The sequence below is a fragment of the Arachis stenosperma genome, chromosome 6 (genome assembly GCF_014773155.1).
Source record: "Arachis stenosperma cultivar V10309 chromosome 6, arast.V10309.gnm1.PFL2, whole genome shotgun sequence".
NCBI lineage: Eukaryota > Viridiplantae > Streptophyta > Magnoliopsida > Fabales > Fabaceae > Arachis > Arachis stenosperma.
The window spans coordinates 139,507,634-139,524,972 of record NC_080382.1 but is presented as its reverse complement, the minus strand read 5'-3'; the positions used below and the strand labels follow the sequence as shown (position 1 = coordinate 139,524,972).

The following is a 17,339-nucleotide window of genomic DNA, read 5'->3' as shown; positions in this document are numbered from 1 at the left end:
ATGAAACAACACGTGCCCTCAAATAACAGGCTCTGACTGGACTTCCTCTTGGGCCTAGGTCTGGGCCTCTGCTAGGCCCTCTCTTTATTTTTACGAAGGTTGGACAAATGGAGGAGGGTATATGTCTCGTGTCCGGTCGCTAAAAACCGTTAGTTATACTAAGTTGTGTTGGTCTAGTAGTTAATTCATTAGTCCGCTCAAGCAAGTATCAGGGTTCGAATCTCACCTTATGCATGGAGCAACCCGTTAGCCAACAACAAACCCTTAAATAGAGTTCAATACCACAACAGATTAGTTCTTGACTCGCCGGACGAGGGTATGTCTTATGTCCCTTCGCCAAAAATCATTAGATTATTTGATATATTTGACTAAAGAGGAAAATTCACGTGTTGTTATCTTTATGTAAAATTGATAGTTAAAAGTCGTTAGATGATTTAACAAGTTTAACTAAATTGTCATCTAATAGCTTAGTTATTAATTTCACATAAAAACAACTGCATATGAATTTTTATCTTGACTAAATTATCATCTAAAAATTCTCAATAAAAAATTTTATATGAAGACAACTCCACATAAATTTCTCCCTTGCAAAAAATCTGTTTGGAAAATTTTTATCTTCATTATGTGTACTTTTTCAGAGATTTTTCAATACTTTTCATATGTAAAATCAGTAATTCAAAACAGGCTGAAGTAAAAAATCAGTCTTCTGTTCCTCAATTACTTGGTCTTCATAATAAATCACTCGAGTCATGTTCTCAATTCAATCATTATTTGAAGGTGATTGAGAAGAATAATACAAAGAGAGGAATACATAGGATTCAGCAAAGCAAATAGCCAAATACAACTATGTTAACATAACATTAGATCAAATAGATGTTTTTTTTTTTTGTACATACATCAAATAAATAAGATGTATAAATATACACTGAAGCCATGACTGCTGCTATGCCCTGAAAATTGTTGATACAATACACCAACTTCTCAGTCAGCAAAAATTTCCTAAAAATGTGGATTAGTTGATCAAATGTTCCACAGACCACGGTATGACTAAGATTCTTCTCCCTTTTAAAAGGTTTGTAGTGATGATCACTACATGACTCAACTCAAGTGAAGCTTTCCCTAATTGCAAAAAGAGGTTTGCACTAAAAGTGTTGAGTTATTATTTGCCCATGAGCTTATAGTAAGCATATAAGCCAGAGCCAGTGAAACCGAGTAGCTGCCCAATTATGTTCCACTGAAACCAAAACAAAACAATATTCTATCAAAATAATGTACAATAAAGTAAAAAAGGATGCCCCATAGTGGAAACAAGCCACGGAGCTACATTTTCTTATTGGAAATTGCTTCATGGCCAGAAATTTTGCCAGCATGTACTTGCCAGAATTATGTAACAATTGGTTCTGGCAACACTGGTTCCGGCAATAAGCTAGGGCTCTCTAGCACTGTTCTTTCTATTGTATGAAAATGTGGCTGAGTATGTGTGTGTGTGTGTGTGTGTGTGTGGAAGCGTATGTATACTCAATAGGAAATAGCTGTCTGGACAAGAGCACTCACAAAATCAAATGGTAGCCCACCAAAAATTACCCAGCCAAGTCCAATGGTAAATAGATCCTGCACATCAACATAAATAATTAGAATTTGGTACATAAAAACTGAACACACCAATCATGACATTGATATGAAGTAAAAAAAAGGTCATATATTAGAGATTCTCTGTTTAAATGAGTGCATTCAGACTCTGGCATTACATAGTAGTTATGACAACAACAACCAAGCCTCATGCAGACTCTACTCCACACAATCAGTTCTAGAAAGAAAAGCTATACTAACATCATGAAAAAGAAAAAACAAGGCCTTACAGCACCTCTAATGCCAACCTGTAAATTATAGGGGAATTATTCATGCAAGGAGAAACAAGTAGCAGCAAAACGAACCTTTAGATTACCACAAATCGTCTGTGTCACAGCTGAATTTAGAGTCGTGTTCAAGAAAATGCAGTAGTTCAAGAAGAACGCCAGTATGCAGGAAAAGAGCAAAACAACCTGTTCAAGAAACAAAAAAAGAATGACCCTTAAAAAAAAGAAACAAAAAAAAAAACATATAAAAAACACGTTATCCTAAAATGAAATTAGGAAACTGGGTTCAAAGCTTGATGTTGATGCTGATTGATATAGACAGAATGCAATTGCTACTTAATGAACAAAAATATTGGCAGACCTTTTACAGCAACATTAAGGCCATTTTACATGGAGATGGACCTTATTCCTTTTGGTTTTAGTTTTTAAAGGAGCTTCAAGTACAGCTACAGAGATGGAGGAAATTATGGACAGGTGGGATTGAACCCTGATTCAACGCTGGCAACCCAAAGAACAAGAACCAAGAGAGGTGCCACATGAGCTTATAGCTCACTGGCAGAGACAAAATTTTGATTGCAGGAAAAATTGCACTAAACTCTCTACTCTTTGAAGCAAGTAAATTGAAATGAAGATCCACATAGATATTGAACATAGGAATGCAGTAACGTGCCACAAAAGAGCAACAGCATAGCATTGGATTGGAGTTTTGGTCACCCAAACTTCCATTTACTTTATTGAAAGTAACACCATTGACCATAGATGTGTTGGTGTTTTCACAGTGATATTTTCAACGGGTTTTGATGTCAAACCCCAGTTTTGGTCAAGGTAACTCTGAGTTGCTTCTATGCTCAGTGTTTTCTTCCTAATTTTTCCATCATTTTACAGGAAAAAGGATGATACCCTATGTGGGTCATTTGCATCTTTCCCCCATTTTGTTTATTCTGTTAGAGTATAATCCCCCTTCCTTCAGAAAGTGGGTGGAGATAGAGTTACAAAGTATAAATGTGGGGAGAGAGTATATTCTTTACGCCTCCATATTATTTTATTCCAAATAGACATTGTCATAATCCTCGTTAACTTCACAAAAATATTATTATAAATCCTTTTACAATTAACCAAGGAAGCTCCAATGATGACTACTACTAACTCAAGTAAGAAAGGCTCGAGCAGAACTTACAATAAAACCAGGTGAGAAAAGATAAGGAAAGTTAAGTGTCATCTTCAAGTCACCACGAATTAATGTCCAAACGAGCAAAAATGGCCCACATACAATGCCTATAATACAATATAAAAGTATTCAGAGTCAGAAACTCCATTACATAAAAGTGTAGCCAGAAAGTTTGACCATCATAGAACCTCTAAACTTACCATTGCACCACATAAGTCCAAAGCTATTAAGACCACTAGTTTTTCCTGAGAAAAGCACATGATACAAAATGATTAAGTTCAAAATGACCGGGAAACACAGTATAAAGTTTCCACATGAGAATATGAGAAAGTAGGAACACAACCTATGCGGGAAATGGTTGCCAGATATATTGCTGTGGTAAAGTTTGCCAAGAAAACAACACTATAGCCATAAGCATCAAAAGAGAAGTCCCGAACTCCCGCAATCAGCGCACCAAAGACAATCAAGCCAACACTGATAACAGCCTTATAGATTTCAGTTAAATGAAGGAATCAGGCACATGCTTTCTCAAAAAATTTGAACTTCAACTTTACTGAGTTATAAAGGAAACGGGGGTAATAATAAAAGGACAGTGAACCAATCATGTTATCCTTATTGCAAATGCATATCAAGCCAACACTGATAACAGCATCATCAATTTCCACTAAATGAAAGGAATGAAGCACACAATCCTCCAAATAAAAGTTGAACTTTCACATCATTGAGTATAAACAAAAAGGAAGAAATAACCAAAAGGACAGTAAACCAGTTACATTGTTCTTACAAACAGTAGATAATATCATGCAATCGAGAGAAAGCAAGTTACCTGAAAATAACAGAGGATGAATACCTCTGTTGCACGAGAAGAAACTCTACAATCATTGTAAATACCACAGTTGTTCGCCTAAGAGTGGTGTACATTGGAACATTTACTCCACGGACAGACTCCATGGTGACTAGCTAAGGAGAAGCAACAGGAGTATATACAAAATAGTTAGTAAAGAAAAGAAAAAATATGAAACAACGGAGTTTGTCATTTCATAAAAGAAGAGAAAACGATAAGAAATAAGGGACTACCATGTAGAGTAAATATGCTCCTGATAGAGGAAGAGTGTGCTTCAAAGTATTCAATGGTACAAATTTTGTTGAGTTATCTGATATTAAAGATTTTTCACCTGCTGAGAAAGAAATTATCCTCCAGCGCCTCAGTACATAAAGAAAACAACATGAACATACCATCTGCAGCAGAAAGAAGCATACAATGTGAAATGGATCAAATGGATCTCAAAAAGATATCGGTAGTTGTAACTTGTAACGCAACAGTGATCAACAGAAGTGAAGACACATCATAGCATCCAAACATAATAGATTCAAAATAAATCGTTTTACCTCTTATATGAACACAGCTATAACTCTTGCTGTTTCAAATTAGTGCTTTAAGTAATTTGAATAATCTCCTATAACTTAGTTTCAGGAACTTCAATTCTTAAAACATAGAGAATGAGCTTAAAGTAACTACCATTATAGTGTACAGGAAAACCACACGAATGAACAACATAAATCCAGAATATAAGAATGGAATTAGTGCAGCACTAAAAAATTGGTTTCCACCCTCAGTAACTGATAAATTAAGTGCTGTGAAGAGTTATCAATCAACCAAGTATGAATATTTAAGACTTAAGGAGAACGACGTTCATGCTCTCATGTAAATAAGGTGGATTACAATGTCTTTCTGTTCACAGTTTTCTCCAAAAGATTACTGAAACTTCTAAATACTAATGCCAAATTAATGGTCTGTCATGTCTTGGCTCACATGTAATAAAGAAGGAAACAGAACCCTTTTTAAGTATCAACCTGAAGAAGTGTGATGACATTTGCAGATGGGAAGTTATATGATGAAAGAGCTGCCTTATTGAACATCACCAAGAGAACTACAAAAAGGGGAAAAAAAGTATTTCTTAGTAATGGTGCATTTAGCAGTTAAGAATCAAGATTTGAAGCAGCATCTACAACCTACATGAGTTTTTGTGTACAAGTTGCAAAAAAATTCTCTAAACATCATGTCATTGATCATTAATATTTCTTTGAACAAGAGCTCCCAAAAACATATCTCCAATAATCTATATTACATTTCTTCCATATTCAAGAACACAACAGATATTAACAAACTAAATGAAAGATAGATGCACAAAAATTCCCATACATTTGGAAGTAAAGAGTAGGGCTTGTGAGTGTTTCAATTCATGTTAATATACTATTCGAGAGTTCTTTTAAGTTTTAAAATGAAAGAATAAAATGACAGATTATCATGCAAGGTTATCCTTTATTCATTTCTATAAACAATAAAGTATAGTTAACTGGTACTCTAAATAGCATTGCATATAGCAGACCAAATTTTCTAAACCTCATATCACGTATGAGAAAAGGTGCAAGATAATTTGATAGAAACCCTAGCAATTGAAGGATGAAACGAAATGAAATGAAATCACAGGTCCTCTTGCTCATCTTAGAATCAATACCACATAATTTTTCTAACATAAAGTTCTAGCTCTAGCCACAATCTTGGAGCCCAGTACCAGTACACACCACTCAGCCATCTACTATCCAGTAACTATGATAACATCTTAAGACATCAAAGTTTCAAATGAAACTTAAACACTGTACCAAGGGAATTGCATTATTTGCATACAAGAGTCAATGGACAACACATCTACTTTCTTCTTTCCCTCCTACTGAACCCCAAAAATAAAATTCTAGAAAATTATATCTAACATATATCTATATCTATACAAATATTATAGGGCTCTCCCAATTTGGTACCCAACAGTTTTATTCCATAAATTGCACTGCAATATATTTTTTTCTTCTTTTACAATTAAAAAATTCCTAAAATATGTAACTACAATTCAAAATAAAACTACCTAAAATTGTCTTCTGCAAGATGCTGAATTTTGATTTTTCTGGACTTAGATGCCATAACTTTTATTTTAAAAATATTTAAAACACAAATTAACACACAATCCTGCAAATTGACTGAAACTTAAATTATATATAATATATAATATTTCCGGCGATCAAATGAATAGAAACACTCGTAAAATCAGAGAATCTGATCATCATCATCATCATCATTCTAAAATTGAAATTATTCAAATAAAAAAGAAAAGAAAGATATTTTGAGATTAGAGAACAAACCGGCGCAAGACATATAAGAGACAGCGGCGTAAGCACCGCGTTTGGTCATGGCGGAACCTTTGAAGAGCTTGTCCCCATCGTCGTGGGTCCTGCCAGGATCCGACACCGGAAGCATGGGGTTATTCTCCGACGAATTGGATACTTTGAGAGACATCTTTTATTCTTATTTGGTGTTCACGGAAAAGCAATGAATGGAATTGGTTCAGGCAGAAGGATGGAGTTTTGATTTGGAGGAGTTGAGAACTCCGAACTTGACTTTTGACTTTGTCAACTATCAAGAACACGACGGCTCCCACCACTCTCGCTACACTCACACAACCTTCCCATCGCATAAGAATCTCCTTTTTTCTTTTTTCTTCTAAAATTAAGAAAGAGATTCGAATTCGCGATCTCTACATAAATAAAGAAAAACCATGCTATTTGACTATAGCTCTTTGTTATATGAATTTCTTGTTTTAGTTTTTAGATTCTTCAACATCAAATTTGCTGTATTTCATAGAAACCAAGGATGCTTGCCACTTTAAAATTGATGATCTTATTTTCAATTTGAGAGATATTATTTTTAAAATAATATATATTTACTGAAAATATATAAAAAGTTTTATATAGATAATTTATATTAATCATAATAGAGTCTAATTAGTCAACAAAAAAAATAATAGAATCTAATTCTTTTAGTCTGTTAATTTAATAACATATTTTATTTTATATTTTTAAATATTAATAATTAATTAATAATAATAAATAATAAATTTTGATAATTTTTTAATATTTTTTTAAAATAATTATGTTGATATATTAAAATTAAATTCTTTATTAAAAAACTATGCTAATACAGAGACAGAAAGAACTTATAAAGAAAATGAGTGTTGATGTTATTTATTATGAGTGTAAAAACACTATATATTGTGATTGTTAGAAATACAAGAGTAATTTGAAAAGTGTATTATTAAGTTTATGTCAAAGTACAATTTATAAGAAATATATATAGGTGCTAAAAAAATCAAAATAATAAAAGCATATAATCTTACAATTAATATACAGATATGTTATATAAATATAAATGATACTAATTGATCTAAATTGATTTTAATTATTCTCTAACATCCCCCTTCAAACTCAAGTGGAAGCTAAGGATACCATCTTGAGTTTAGATACCAGAGTCCGAAAACAACTTGGATGATGAGCCTTCGTGAAGATATCAGCAGTCTGATCCAGTGTTCTAACAACAAAGAGACGAACAACATCAATAAAGATACGTTGCCGAACAAAGTAACAATCAATCTCAATGTGTTTGGTGCGTTCATGAAACACATCATTATGGGCAATCTGAATAGCACTACAGTTGTCACAAAAAAATCAGTTGGGGACGACTGCGGTGCACCCAAGTCTTCGAGAAACCAACGAATCGAGACAACCTCAGCAGTGGTGTCAGCAAGAGCACGGTATTCAGCTTCTGTACTTGATCGAGCAGTGAATGTTTTCTTCTTAGCTAGTTACGAAATGAGAGAGTCGCCAAGAAACAAATAATAACCAGTAATAGAGCGACGATCAGTGGGATTATCAGTCTAATAAGCATCTGAGTACACCTAAAGGGATAACGATGAATCGGCAGAAAAATAAAGGCTGTGAAATAGGGTGCCTTTGATGCAGCCAAGAACGCGAAGAACTGCCGCATAGTGAGTAGTACGAGGAGTTGACAAGAACTGGCTAAGAACATGAACCGGATAGGCAATGTCTGGTCGGGTGATAGTTAAGTAGATGAGTTCTCCAACTAACTGTCGATAAAAAGTAGGATTATACAAAATAGTGACATCCATAGGAGTAAAACGAACATTAGACTCAAGAGGAGTAGACTCAGTGCGAATATGACGGTGTTTATGCTCAGCTCTGCCATTTTGTTGAGAGGTACCAGGGCAAGAAAACTCAGACAAAGTACCCTATTCAGCGAAAAAATTTAAAGGTTTGAAGTCACGATATTCCATAGCATTGTCACGTCTGAAGATTTTAATGACCTTTGAAAACTGAGTTCGAATCTTAGTGGCAAAGTTAATATAAATCTGAGGTAGCTCATGACGATTAGTCATCAAATAAATCCAAGTAAAATGTGAATAATCATCAATAAAGACTACAAAGTAGCGAGCCCCTCCCATAGAAGCAGTGGGAACGGGCCCCCAAACATCAGAATGAATAAAGTCAAAAGGAGAGCAAGCAAGAGAGAAATTTTTAGAAAAAGATAAGACAAGTTGTTTTGCAGTTTGACAAGAGATGCAATCAAAAGACTCCTTGTGAACTTGACCTAAAACACCCAAAGACATAAGAGGATGCAATTTTTTTAAGGAGCTGTGGGTAAGATGGCGGTGCCACAAGTGAAGAGTAGATGGAGAGGAAACAACATAGAGATTTGACGTAGAGGGAACATGAAGGTTCTCGAGTTCAAATAATCTTCTGACCTTACAACTAGTCCTGATGAGCTTTTCTGTTTGACAATCCTGCACACGACAACCAGAAATAGAAACATTGACATTAAAATCGAGCTCAACAAGTTGATCAACAGAGATAATATTAAAATTTAATTTTGGAATGAAATAAGTATCAGGAAGATGAATATTGGACTGTGAAATAAAGCCTTGATGTGTTGCATGCAAGAGGGAACCATTAGCAGTGTTGACAGAAGATGTATTTGTAGTGGTAGACAACGACGAAAAAAGATGACGCAAAGGAGGCATATGATTAAAACAACCAGAATCAAAATACCATTTAGAATTACGTAGAGGGGTGGAAAGATCAGTAGAGGTATTACTAGAAAAAGAGAGGAGTTGCTTAAGAAGAGATTCAATGTCTGATGGAGAGATAGAAGATGGGTTGAGAGAGGTAAAATTGGTAGAATCAGTGGTGGTAGCAGCAGCAATAGAAGCAGGCACATTCGGAGAGTTGTTGGGACAAGTTTGATACTTGTTCTTATCTAAACGTGGTGGTCTAGTAGGACAGGTAGTAATCAAGTGACTCGATAGTTTACAACAATGGCAGAACAGTTTCGGGCAATTGGGGCCGATGTGACCTTTCTGTTTGCATTTACGACATTCAATAGAGGGACAGTCAGAGAAGGAGTGTCAGGACGATTATAGTTTTGATAGAATTTTTTCTTTTTGTCGGTGGCAGCAAAGACAGTTTCACTCTTAGAGTAAGTCAATCCCAAGTGCGTTTCTTCAGACTTAAGACGAGAAAGAGCATCTTCAAGACTAGGCAAGGAATTCTGATGAAGAAGAGAAGCCCTAATCGGCTCATAGTCATCAGTAAATGCTATAAGAAACTGTATAAGACGTATCTGGTTCCAATAATCCTCATATGCCTTAGCATGAGCGGGATCTTTAAGAACAGGCTCATAAAAAGTCAATTAATCCCAAATAATTTCCATCTGAGCAAGAAAATAAAAAATCACTTGCCACGTTCTTACTTAAGGCTGTGAATCTCCTTTAGCAGTTGATACTGACGAGAGAGATCAGAAATAGTGTAACGCTTTGCCAAATAATCTCATACCTCTTTAGCAGTTTCAAAACGCCCAAATTGTAAATGAATACCGGGAGTAGAAGTGTTGTAGAACCAGATGATAATCTTATGATTTTTACTATTCCAATCTTCCAATTTTTCTGTAAAGTCCTTCTCAACATCCTCCTTGGATTTGGAGGTCCCATCTTTGGATTTGTGAGTCACAGTTGGCTTAATAGAACAAACAATATCACCAGTCACATATCATCATAATTTTCGTCCTTTAAGAAATCCTCGCATAGTTTCAACCCAATGAGCATAGTTGGAGCCATTAAAGATAACAAGAATAGGCTGAAAAACATACGGTTTCTCCATAATAACAGAAACAAAGGCAAAAAAGAGAAGAAACTGCAAATTCGAGGTAGAGAACGAGAAAACGGAAGGCAGAATCAGAAAGAGCTCACCAAAAAATTTTAGAGAGGGTTCCACTTGTCTGCCACAACAATGCCACATCAACAGCCACGTCAGCAGAAAGATAACACGTGGCGTCGTCTGAATGGGGGAAGAAGACACGCTGGCGAGTGAACTGGAACACGAGTCAACCAGCGAATCAGACCAGGTCGCGCGCGAGTTGTTGGGAAGCTTGGCGGCGTGACACATGAATGCTATTGGACCGTGTGATTGTCACTAAGATCCAACGGATGCTGAAGCGTCTAGAGAGGAGAACAATGGAGGCGAGCAGTGAGGTTGCAGCAGTGCATAGAGGTGTGTCCGGCAGAGTCAGACAATGGGGAGGGGCTCTGTGTACTTGTGATGATGAGATGAAGACAATGATATGGTCTAGGACAAAGAAAAAAATCGAAAAGGCAAGCAAAAATAAGGAAGAAAAGATTGCCGGGAGAAGGAAAAGAAACAAGAACTATGAACGAACATTCATGGAGAAAAAAAAAATCTAAACTCTTGGTACCATTCTAGAAACACGAGAGTAATCTGAACAGTGTATTATTGAGTCCATGTCAAAGTACAATGTATAAGGGGTATATATATAGGTGTTAGAAAAATCAAAGTAATAAAAGCATACAATCTTACAATTGTTATACAGATGTATTATATAAATATAAATTATACTAATTGATCTAAATTGATTCTAATGATTCTCTAACAGTGATGTTGTACATTTTTCCATAAAAAATACTAAAAGTTCATTAGAATTTATTATTTGTAGTTATCAATTAGTCATTAATATTAAAAAATATAAATTAAAATATTTTATTAAATTTACTAGACTTAAAAAATTAGAATAATAACTAAAAATAATGACAAAAAATAGTAAATTCTTATTACCCTCTAATATTCCTCTTTACTAATAACTAACACCAATGACTAAGTAACAGAATCAGTAACAGTATTGCTAACTAGTTCTATAAGCTCAATTGAATTGACATTTTTGGGCCTCTCTTTATCATTACTTCTACAACCCCCTTCTCAAAATCATAGTGTAGGGAAAATAAAAAATTATTAACAAGGGTTTTTGAAGGATGAAAAATGATTTCACAGGGGATACACTACACACAAAGTAACTTAACCTAATAATAAAATACAATTGATGTATTGATATATTAATCAATAGTGATTTACAAAGCAAAGTTATGAGTATCTTTGTTCAATCCTCAAGAAATCTTTATGGTTAACAAGCACAAAAAATGAATGCAATCCATAGTGTTCCTCTTCTAATATAATGATGATGAAGAGCAAAAATGGACATCAATTTGCAAGAACCTATGAAGATAAGAATTAGTAGTAGAAACATTCCCTTTACTCTCTTCCTCTTCTAATTGCCTAAGTGGCATTGCAGCAAGGAAAAGTTTGATGAACTCTTTACAACATTCTTTCCCTTTACAAACAATTTTCTTTGAAGGCTCATTCTCCATTTTCTCCACCTTTGAATGCATCAAACTTGAACCATCAAACTTCAATATGAATGCTCTTTTGCACCCTTGAAATAGTCTTTCCCCTAAAGTGTCAATTATGTAATAAGCATCTTCTTCCACTTTTAGAACAAAGAAATGATCCTTCCAACTCACAATATAAACTCTCGACTCATTACTAGCCCTACTTATCTCGGCCCAAATATCGTCGAACGACATAGCGCCTTGTAGGCACCGGAACTTCTCCGGGGCGAAGAATCCGGTGTAAGATTCCGAAGGAAGAACAATCAAAGGCCTCAAATTAGCTTCCAAGATTGTCTCCAAATCAAAATGCTTATCCGGAAAGAGCTTTAAGTATGAAGCAATTTTACAAAGCCTTCTCCATTCAGAGGAACCTTGTGTTATGAGCCTATCAAATTGGGACCTTGTTGGTAAGTCCTTGTTAGAATGGAGGAACCAATGTGCTATGAACACTGCTAGTGCTGAACATGCACTATCACCTGAGGCTTCTTTGCTTCTTTGGTCAAATGATGCAAACAACACATTTGTTTTCAGCTTGGAATTCCCATCTCTGCTTTTAACTTCCATATTTTCCCATCCCTGCATGGATTCAGAATAAAACTTGTTAGGTGAAAATTCAGGTGCATTCAAATTTAAGTGAAGTTGTTAGTTGAATGCAACCTAGCAGCTTGTGTAGTAAATTTCTTGTAGCAACTGCCCTTGAAGTAATTTTACATTTTTGCTAGTAATTCAAATTATCACCTTTCTTTTAAGAAATTACTAATTAGAAGGTAATACATTACTTTCAAGAGTAAGTTACTATTTTTATATGTGAAAATTCGATTCATCATAATAATAAATAATAAAATTAACTTTGTACCTACGAAAAATAAGTATATTATTATGTATACTTTTAAAAATTTAGAATACTAATAAAACTCCTTATGAATTAAACTAATATTTGAAATTTTTTTGGGTAGATTTTTTTCATAAATATAAAGATATTTTTTTTTTGAATAATTTTGTCAGCATTATAAATTTTTATAAATAAAAATAATAGTTTATGCTTAAAAAATCTAAATTATTCACTAATGAATGTGATTAAATAAAACAAGGTAATGCAAGTAATTTAATAACATAATCATTTAGATATACTACATGAACACAAAAAATATATTTTTTGTATTAATAAAAAATCAATTATGGTGTTGTTATAAAAATATGAGTTAATGATCGAATTCGTTTTTAAAAGGTCATTCATTTTTTAAATTGATCTCCAAAAATTTTTTTAATCAAATTCAATGTTCAAATATTTTTTTAGTCAAATTAGTCAAATATATTTTGTTCATTAAACATCTTATGAATTATCCAATAACAAATATCATATCAAGATTTTCAATTAAAAAAAAAAGTCTGTCCTTTTTCACTAATCTTCTCAAGAAAATAAAATCTTTCCCTAAACATTAGCCATTTCCCTTGTAATAAGAACAATATAATTAAGAAAAAGAAGATGATATGATGTTTTTATTACATACCATAGAAGAAGTTAGATGAGAGGTGAAAGTCTCTTGTTTCCTTTTAGCTGCTATAGACCTCCAACATTCCTTAAAGCTTCTACTCCATGCTAACATTGATCCATTTCTATTCACTCTTGATCCTCCATAATAGCTTCCATTGCTACTACTGCTATCACTGCTGCTGCTTGTGGACTCAATTGACGACTCATCGGAATCAAACTCGGACGAATCGTCCGATTCATAAGGATTCCGTTGAGTTGTTTGATCAAACTCCACCATCTCAATAAACCTTTGTTTGTTCTCTACTTCACCTATGTTTTCAAATGTTCTTGGCAAGTAATCATGAAAACTCCTCAAGTCCATGATGCTCAAAGAGACCTGTTATCAAATGTATCATAGTGATTATCAATCCATTAGAGCATAATTAGATTAAAAGTAAACGAAAAAAATATATCCTGACTTTTTATCTCAAAAATAAATAAGTCGCCGACTAATTAAAAATATAAAGGCGTCCCTCACATTTTAAAGTGTGAGACATCTAAGTCTCTTAGGTAGCGTTTGTTTTAAGGTATTGAGACAGAAATTGGGAGACTGAAATTCAGTATTATGTTTGTTGGTTCAGAGACTGGTACTAAAATTTCTGTTTCTATCCCAAAATTTCAGTATTTCAGTACCTCTAAAAAGTGGGAACACAGAAGACTAAAATTTTTAGAGATGGAGACTAAAACTTTAATAACATTTTATATCTAAAATACCTTTATTTCAATTAATTAATTTCAATTTTACCCTTTGTACAAATTAAATTAGAATTTTATTCGTGTTTCAATTTCTATCTCCCACTTTACACCAAACAGAATACTAAGATTTATTTCAATCTCTATCTTTTAGTCTATGTCTCTCAGTCTCAATTTTTTCATTTCTATCTTTCCACCAAATACTATCTTAAGAGACCAATCTATTTTTTATATTTTAAACAGGGGACTTAAATATTTTATATTTTAGAATGTTAGAAACGTATTTATATTTTCAATTAATCAGGAAGTCATGTATTTTTGAATTAAAATATATATTAAGCACGTATTTATCTTTTTCTGTTAAATTAATATAGATGATTATACAACAAAATAACTCTTTTTTCTATGTTTTGATAAATTGACAAATTAAAATGAAAATAAGGAAAATGGAATAGGAATATACCGAAAGTGTGGACTTGAGGTGCAAACCATGAAGATTCAATTGAATTGGAAACGTTTTATGAAGCAATTGAGAATTAGATTTAGTTATCTCTTCCATTGTAACATCCATGGAAACTTCTCCAGCTACCACCATATTATTAGGCTTACATTCTCCTGCATCATCCTCCCCCTGCATTTCATTTTCAGACACACTTTATTTAAAACAAAACACAAACACAAACATCAAACTCATGAATTATATTTATACATGAATCAAACTACTAAAACTTGCATTGTATATAAAATTCTACATATTAGATTTGGCATTTGGGATCAAATTATTTTGCACTATAAAGAGATCTAATCATATATTATTAAGTCAACAAAAATAATTGACTCAACTATCTATTATCTTAAATTTTTTTAATAAATACTTATTTTAATAAACAAATAAAAAATATATTAAAAATTTAAATTTCGTATATTTTTATAATTAAGAAGTTTTAGGTAATAATCTTAACACGTGGATATATATTAATTAAACTCAAATAATAATTAAACTCATTAATGACTCCAAAGATTTAAAAAATAAAATCAGTACTAACAATAATTCTAACAAAAATTAATAAATATTAAATAAAATAAATTTTGACTATTTTTTATCAAATATTTTCGTAATAATTAATACTGGATAACATGATGTTAGTTCTTACATGTAAGACATGAAATTCCACGTGGCATGCCCCAATTGAGGACCCGTTATATTTGAGTGGAAGTTGAAAACCGCATAGATCACGTGCGTCCCACGTGACAATTGTGGGTTCTTCAGAACTCAGAAATCTCTTGATGGTTGTGTTGTGTGTATAAGCAGGTTTCGTAATACCATGAAGAAAGGGAAAAAGAATGCTTCTCCAAATTGAAGAAGAAGAAGAAGAAGAAGCTTTTACTTTCTGGGTAGCTGTTCCCATAACCTGAATAACGAACATGTTATTAACGTTGTTGTCGGTTCCAAAAGTTCCCAATTCCAACTTCAATTGATTCACCTTAACCACATACTTGTCTTTCTTCTGCCACTTCATCTTCATCTTCTTCGTATATTATTTTTGACCAAATTAATTAAGATTTCATGGATGGGAATAACTCATGGTTTTGAATGAATCTAGTTAATTTAATTTGGCAGCTCATGATGGCTAATAATATATATGGCGATTGAGTTTTCATCAACTACTTATATATAAGTTTGATTTTGATATATGACATATCGTGTGTGCATGAATTTAGTCACGTGTTTTTAGATAGATAGACATTGTATGTTTTGGTGTTTTCCTCCTTTTTCTTGCATATGATGTGTTAGATGTGGATTCAAAGAGCCAAAAGTGTTCTCCCATCGATTAAAAGTTAAAACCACGTGTTGATTAATGATAAATTTAAAAAAATAATAAATAATAAATTAATTATATTACATATATATTAAAAATCAATCATGTTATATTTACGTATAAAGATAAATATTATTTTAATTTTTTTAATATATATTTTATATTTCAATATTTATCGTATACTGATAGTTGAATTGGTGACTCATTTTTTTATGTACATATAATACAATTATAAAATTTTTAATAATCAGTAATTAATTGATATAAAATTTGGATACATATAGTAAGTTTTAAATTTTAAACGTGATATGATATATATATTGTTGGTTAATTTTTTCTATTCATAAAACCGGTTACTTTATTAAAAAAAAAGTTAGATATACAATTTTTTTTTCAATCAAAATTACAGATTTTTAACGACACAATTCGGTTGAAAGTTGACAATATATATATAAGTTGTGTATGTAGAAGAAAAGCTGTTAAATTGGAGTAAAGAATTAGGTTTGTTTGATAGTATATGGTAATGATATGCGGGTCATTCTTAAAGAAAGACAAACAAGTGGGGAGAGGACGAAAAATTCAAATCCAAAATCTATATCTAAATAAAGAAGGATAATGATATGGTGACGATTATTATTAGCCATGCATGCACGACTCTTAAGTATGAGAGATTTTCTCGTTTTTTTTAAGAAAAAAAGACAAATGGGAGTAGTTAACTAATTATTAAATTGTAAATTTAATTATATATAAAAAGATAAAAATTTAGGTACAGTCAACTTCACATGAAATTGAGAGTTGTTAAATAAAAATTTAATTAAATCAGTTAAATTATTTATTGTTTCTTATCTATCAACTTCACATGAAATTGATTGCACATGAATTTTCACCATATACAAAATAATTTTTCATGCGTACGTGCTGACTAACTTAAAAGTAAGCTATGTCTGTTTATAAGGTTTATCAAAAGATTTTGTAAGTATATTTAAAAATATTTGTAGAATTTATGTTCGTATAAGATCTTTTTTTTCCCCCTAGATGATGTAATATTTGCACTATTACTATATATTCACCTAAAATATTTGAGCCATATTCAGTTACTTTACAAAACAAAATATGCTTATTATTGTCCTTAGCTTGTAAAAGAAATTATGGCTGAGAATATATGAATAAACATTAACAATGATTATTAGTGATTAGTGGATACGTCAAATTTGACACATGATAATACACGGAAACACGTGGAATTCATTTTGCACCACCTAATTAAGCTTCCTATAATTTTGGCTCTTATTATATTACGAGTGCATTTTTTTATTTTAATTTTTTTTTTTTATTGGGGGTTGTCTTTTCTCTCTTTAATGACTATTTTATTCATTTGATCAAACAAAAGTACATCAGATATAATATTAAGGATTTTTGCTAAATAGGCAGCGTTATTTAAGTTACTTAAATAATTTTGATAATGAGATAAAGATTATATATAAGCATAGAGTAAATTCCTAAATTCATTTTCAAAAAAATTATCATAAATTTGATTCTATATTTTTATAAAAAAAAATTCAAGAACCAACATAATTTATTATTTTTTTACTAACACTTTTAATTATCAACTTAATTTTTTTAATCTAATAA

At 32.3% G+C, this 17,339-nt stretch overlaps 2 protein-coding genes across 2 annotated transcripts; both read right to left on the bottom strand.

Annotated features, from left to right (window-relative positions):
• Positions 1-831: 831 nt before the first annotated feature.
• On the bottom strand, positions 832-6,691 carry LOC130935806 (UDP-N-acetylglucosamine transporter UGNT1). Its single transcript, XM_057865709.1, has 10 exons — positions 6,220-6,691; positions 4,879-4,955; positions 4,102-4,263; positions 3,851-3,984; positions 3,368-3,498; positions 3,225-3,269; positions 3,034-3,131; positions 1,935-2,042; positions 1,555-1,611; positions 832-1,234 (listed from the first exon to the last, which is right to left on the bottom strand). Exons 1-10 carry the CDS (start codon positions 6,371-6,373, stop codon positions 1,160-1,162), a joined length of 1,041 nt encoding a protein of 346 aa, XP_057721692.1. The 5' UTR covers positions 6,374-6,691; the 3' UTR covers positions 832-1,159.
• A 4,598-nt stretch (positions 6,692-11,289) lies between these two features.
• LOC130935866 (uncharacterized) lies at positions 11,290-15,529 on the bottom strand. Its single transcript, XM_057865772.1, has 4 exons — positions 15,042-15,529; positions 14,351-14,518; positions 13,172-13,531; positions 11,290-12,236 (listed from the first exon to the last, which is right to left on the bottom strand). Exons 1-4 carry the CDS (start codon positions 15,411-15,413, stop codon positions 11,439-11,441), a joined length of 1,698 nt encoding a protein of 565 aa, XP_057721755.1. The 5' UTR covers positions 15,414-15,529; the 3' UTR covers positions 11,290-11,438.
• Between the last annotated feature and the right edge of the window lie 1,810 nt (positions 15,530-17,339).

What these genes read in the sequence shown, in the direction of transcription:
- LOC130935806 (XM_057865709.1), bottom strand. Translation starts at nt 6,373, where the DNA reads ATGTCTCTCAAAGTATCCAATTCGTCGGAGAATAACCCCATGCTTCCG. An exon ending in GGCAACCATTTCCCGCATAG is followed by an intron (nt 3,270 to 3,367) that starts GTTGTGTTCCTA and finishes TGCTTTTCTCAG; the next exon opens with GAAAAACTAGTGGTCTTAAT. An exon ending in TGGACTTATGTGGTGCAATG is followed by an intron (nt 3,132 to 3,224) that starts GTAAGTTTAGAG and finishes ATTGTATTATAG; the next exon opens with GCATTGTATGTGGGCCATTT.
- LOC130935866 (XM_057865772.1), bottom strand. Translation starts at nt 15,413, where the DNA reads ATGAAGATGAAGTGGCAGAAGAAAGACAAGTATGTGGTTAAGGTGAAT. An exon ending in TGGAATTTCATGTCTTACAT is followed by an intron (nt 14,519 to 15,041) that starts GTAAGAACTAAC and finishes AATGAAATGCAG; the next exon opens with GGGGAGGATGATGCAGGAGA. An exon ending in CTCATCTAACTTCTTCTATG is followed by an intron (nt 12,237 to 13,171) that starts GTATGTAATAAA and finishes GAATCCATGCAG; the next exon opens with GGATGGGAAAATATGGAAGT.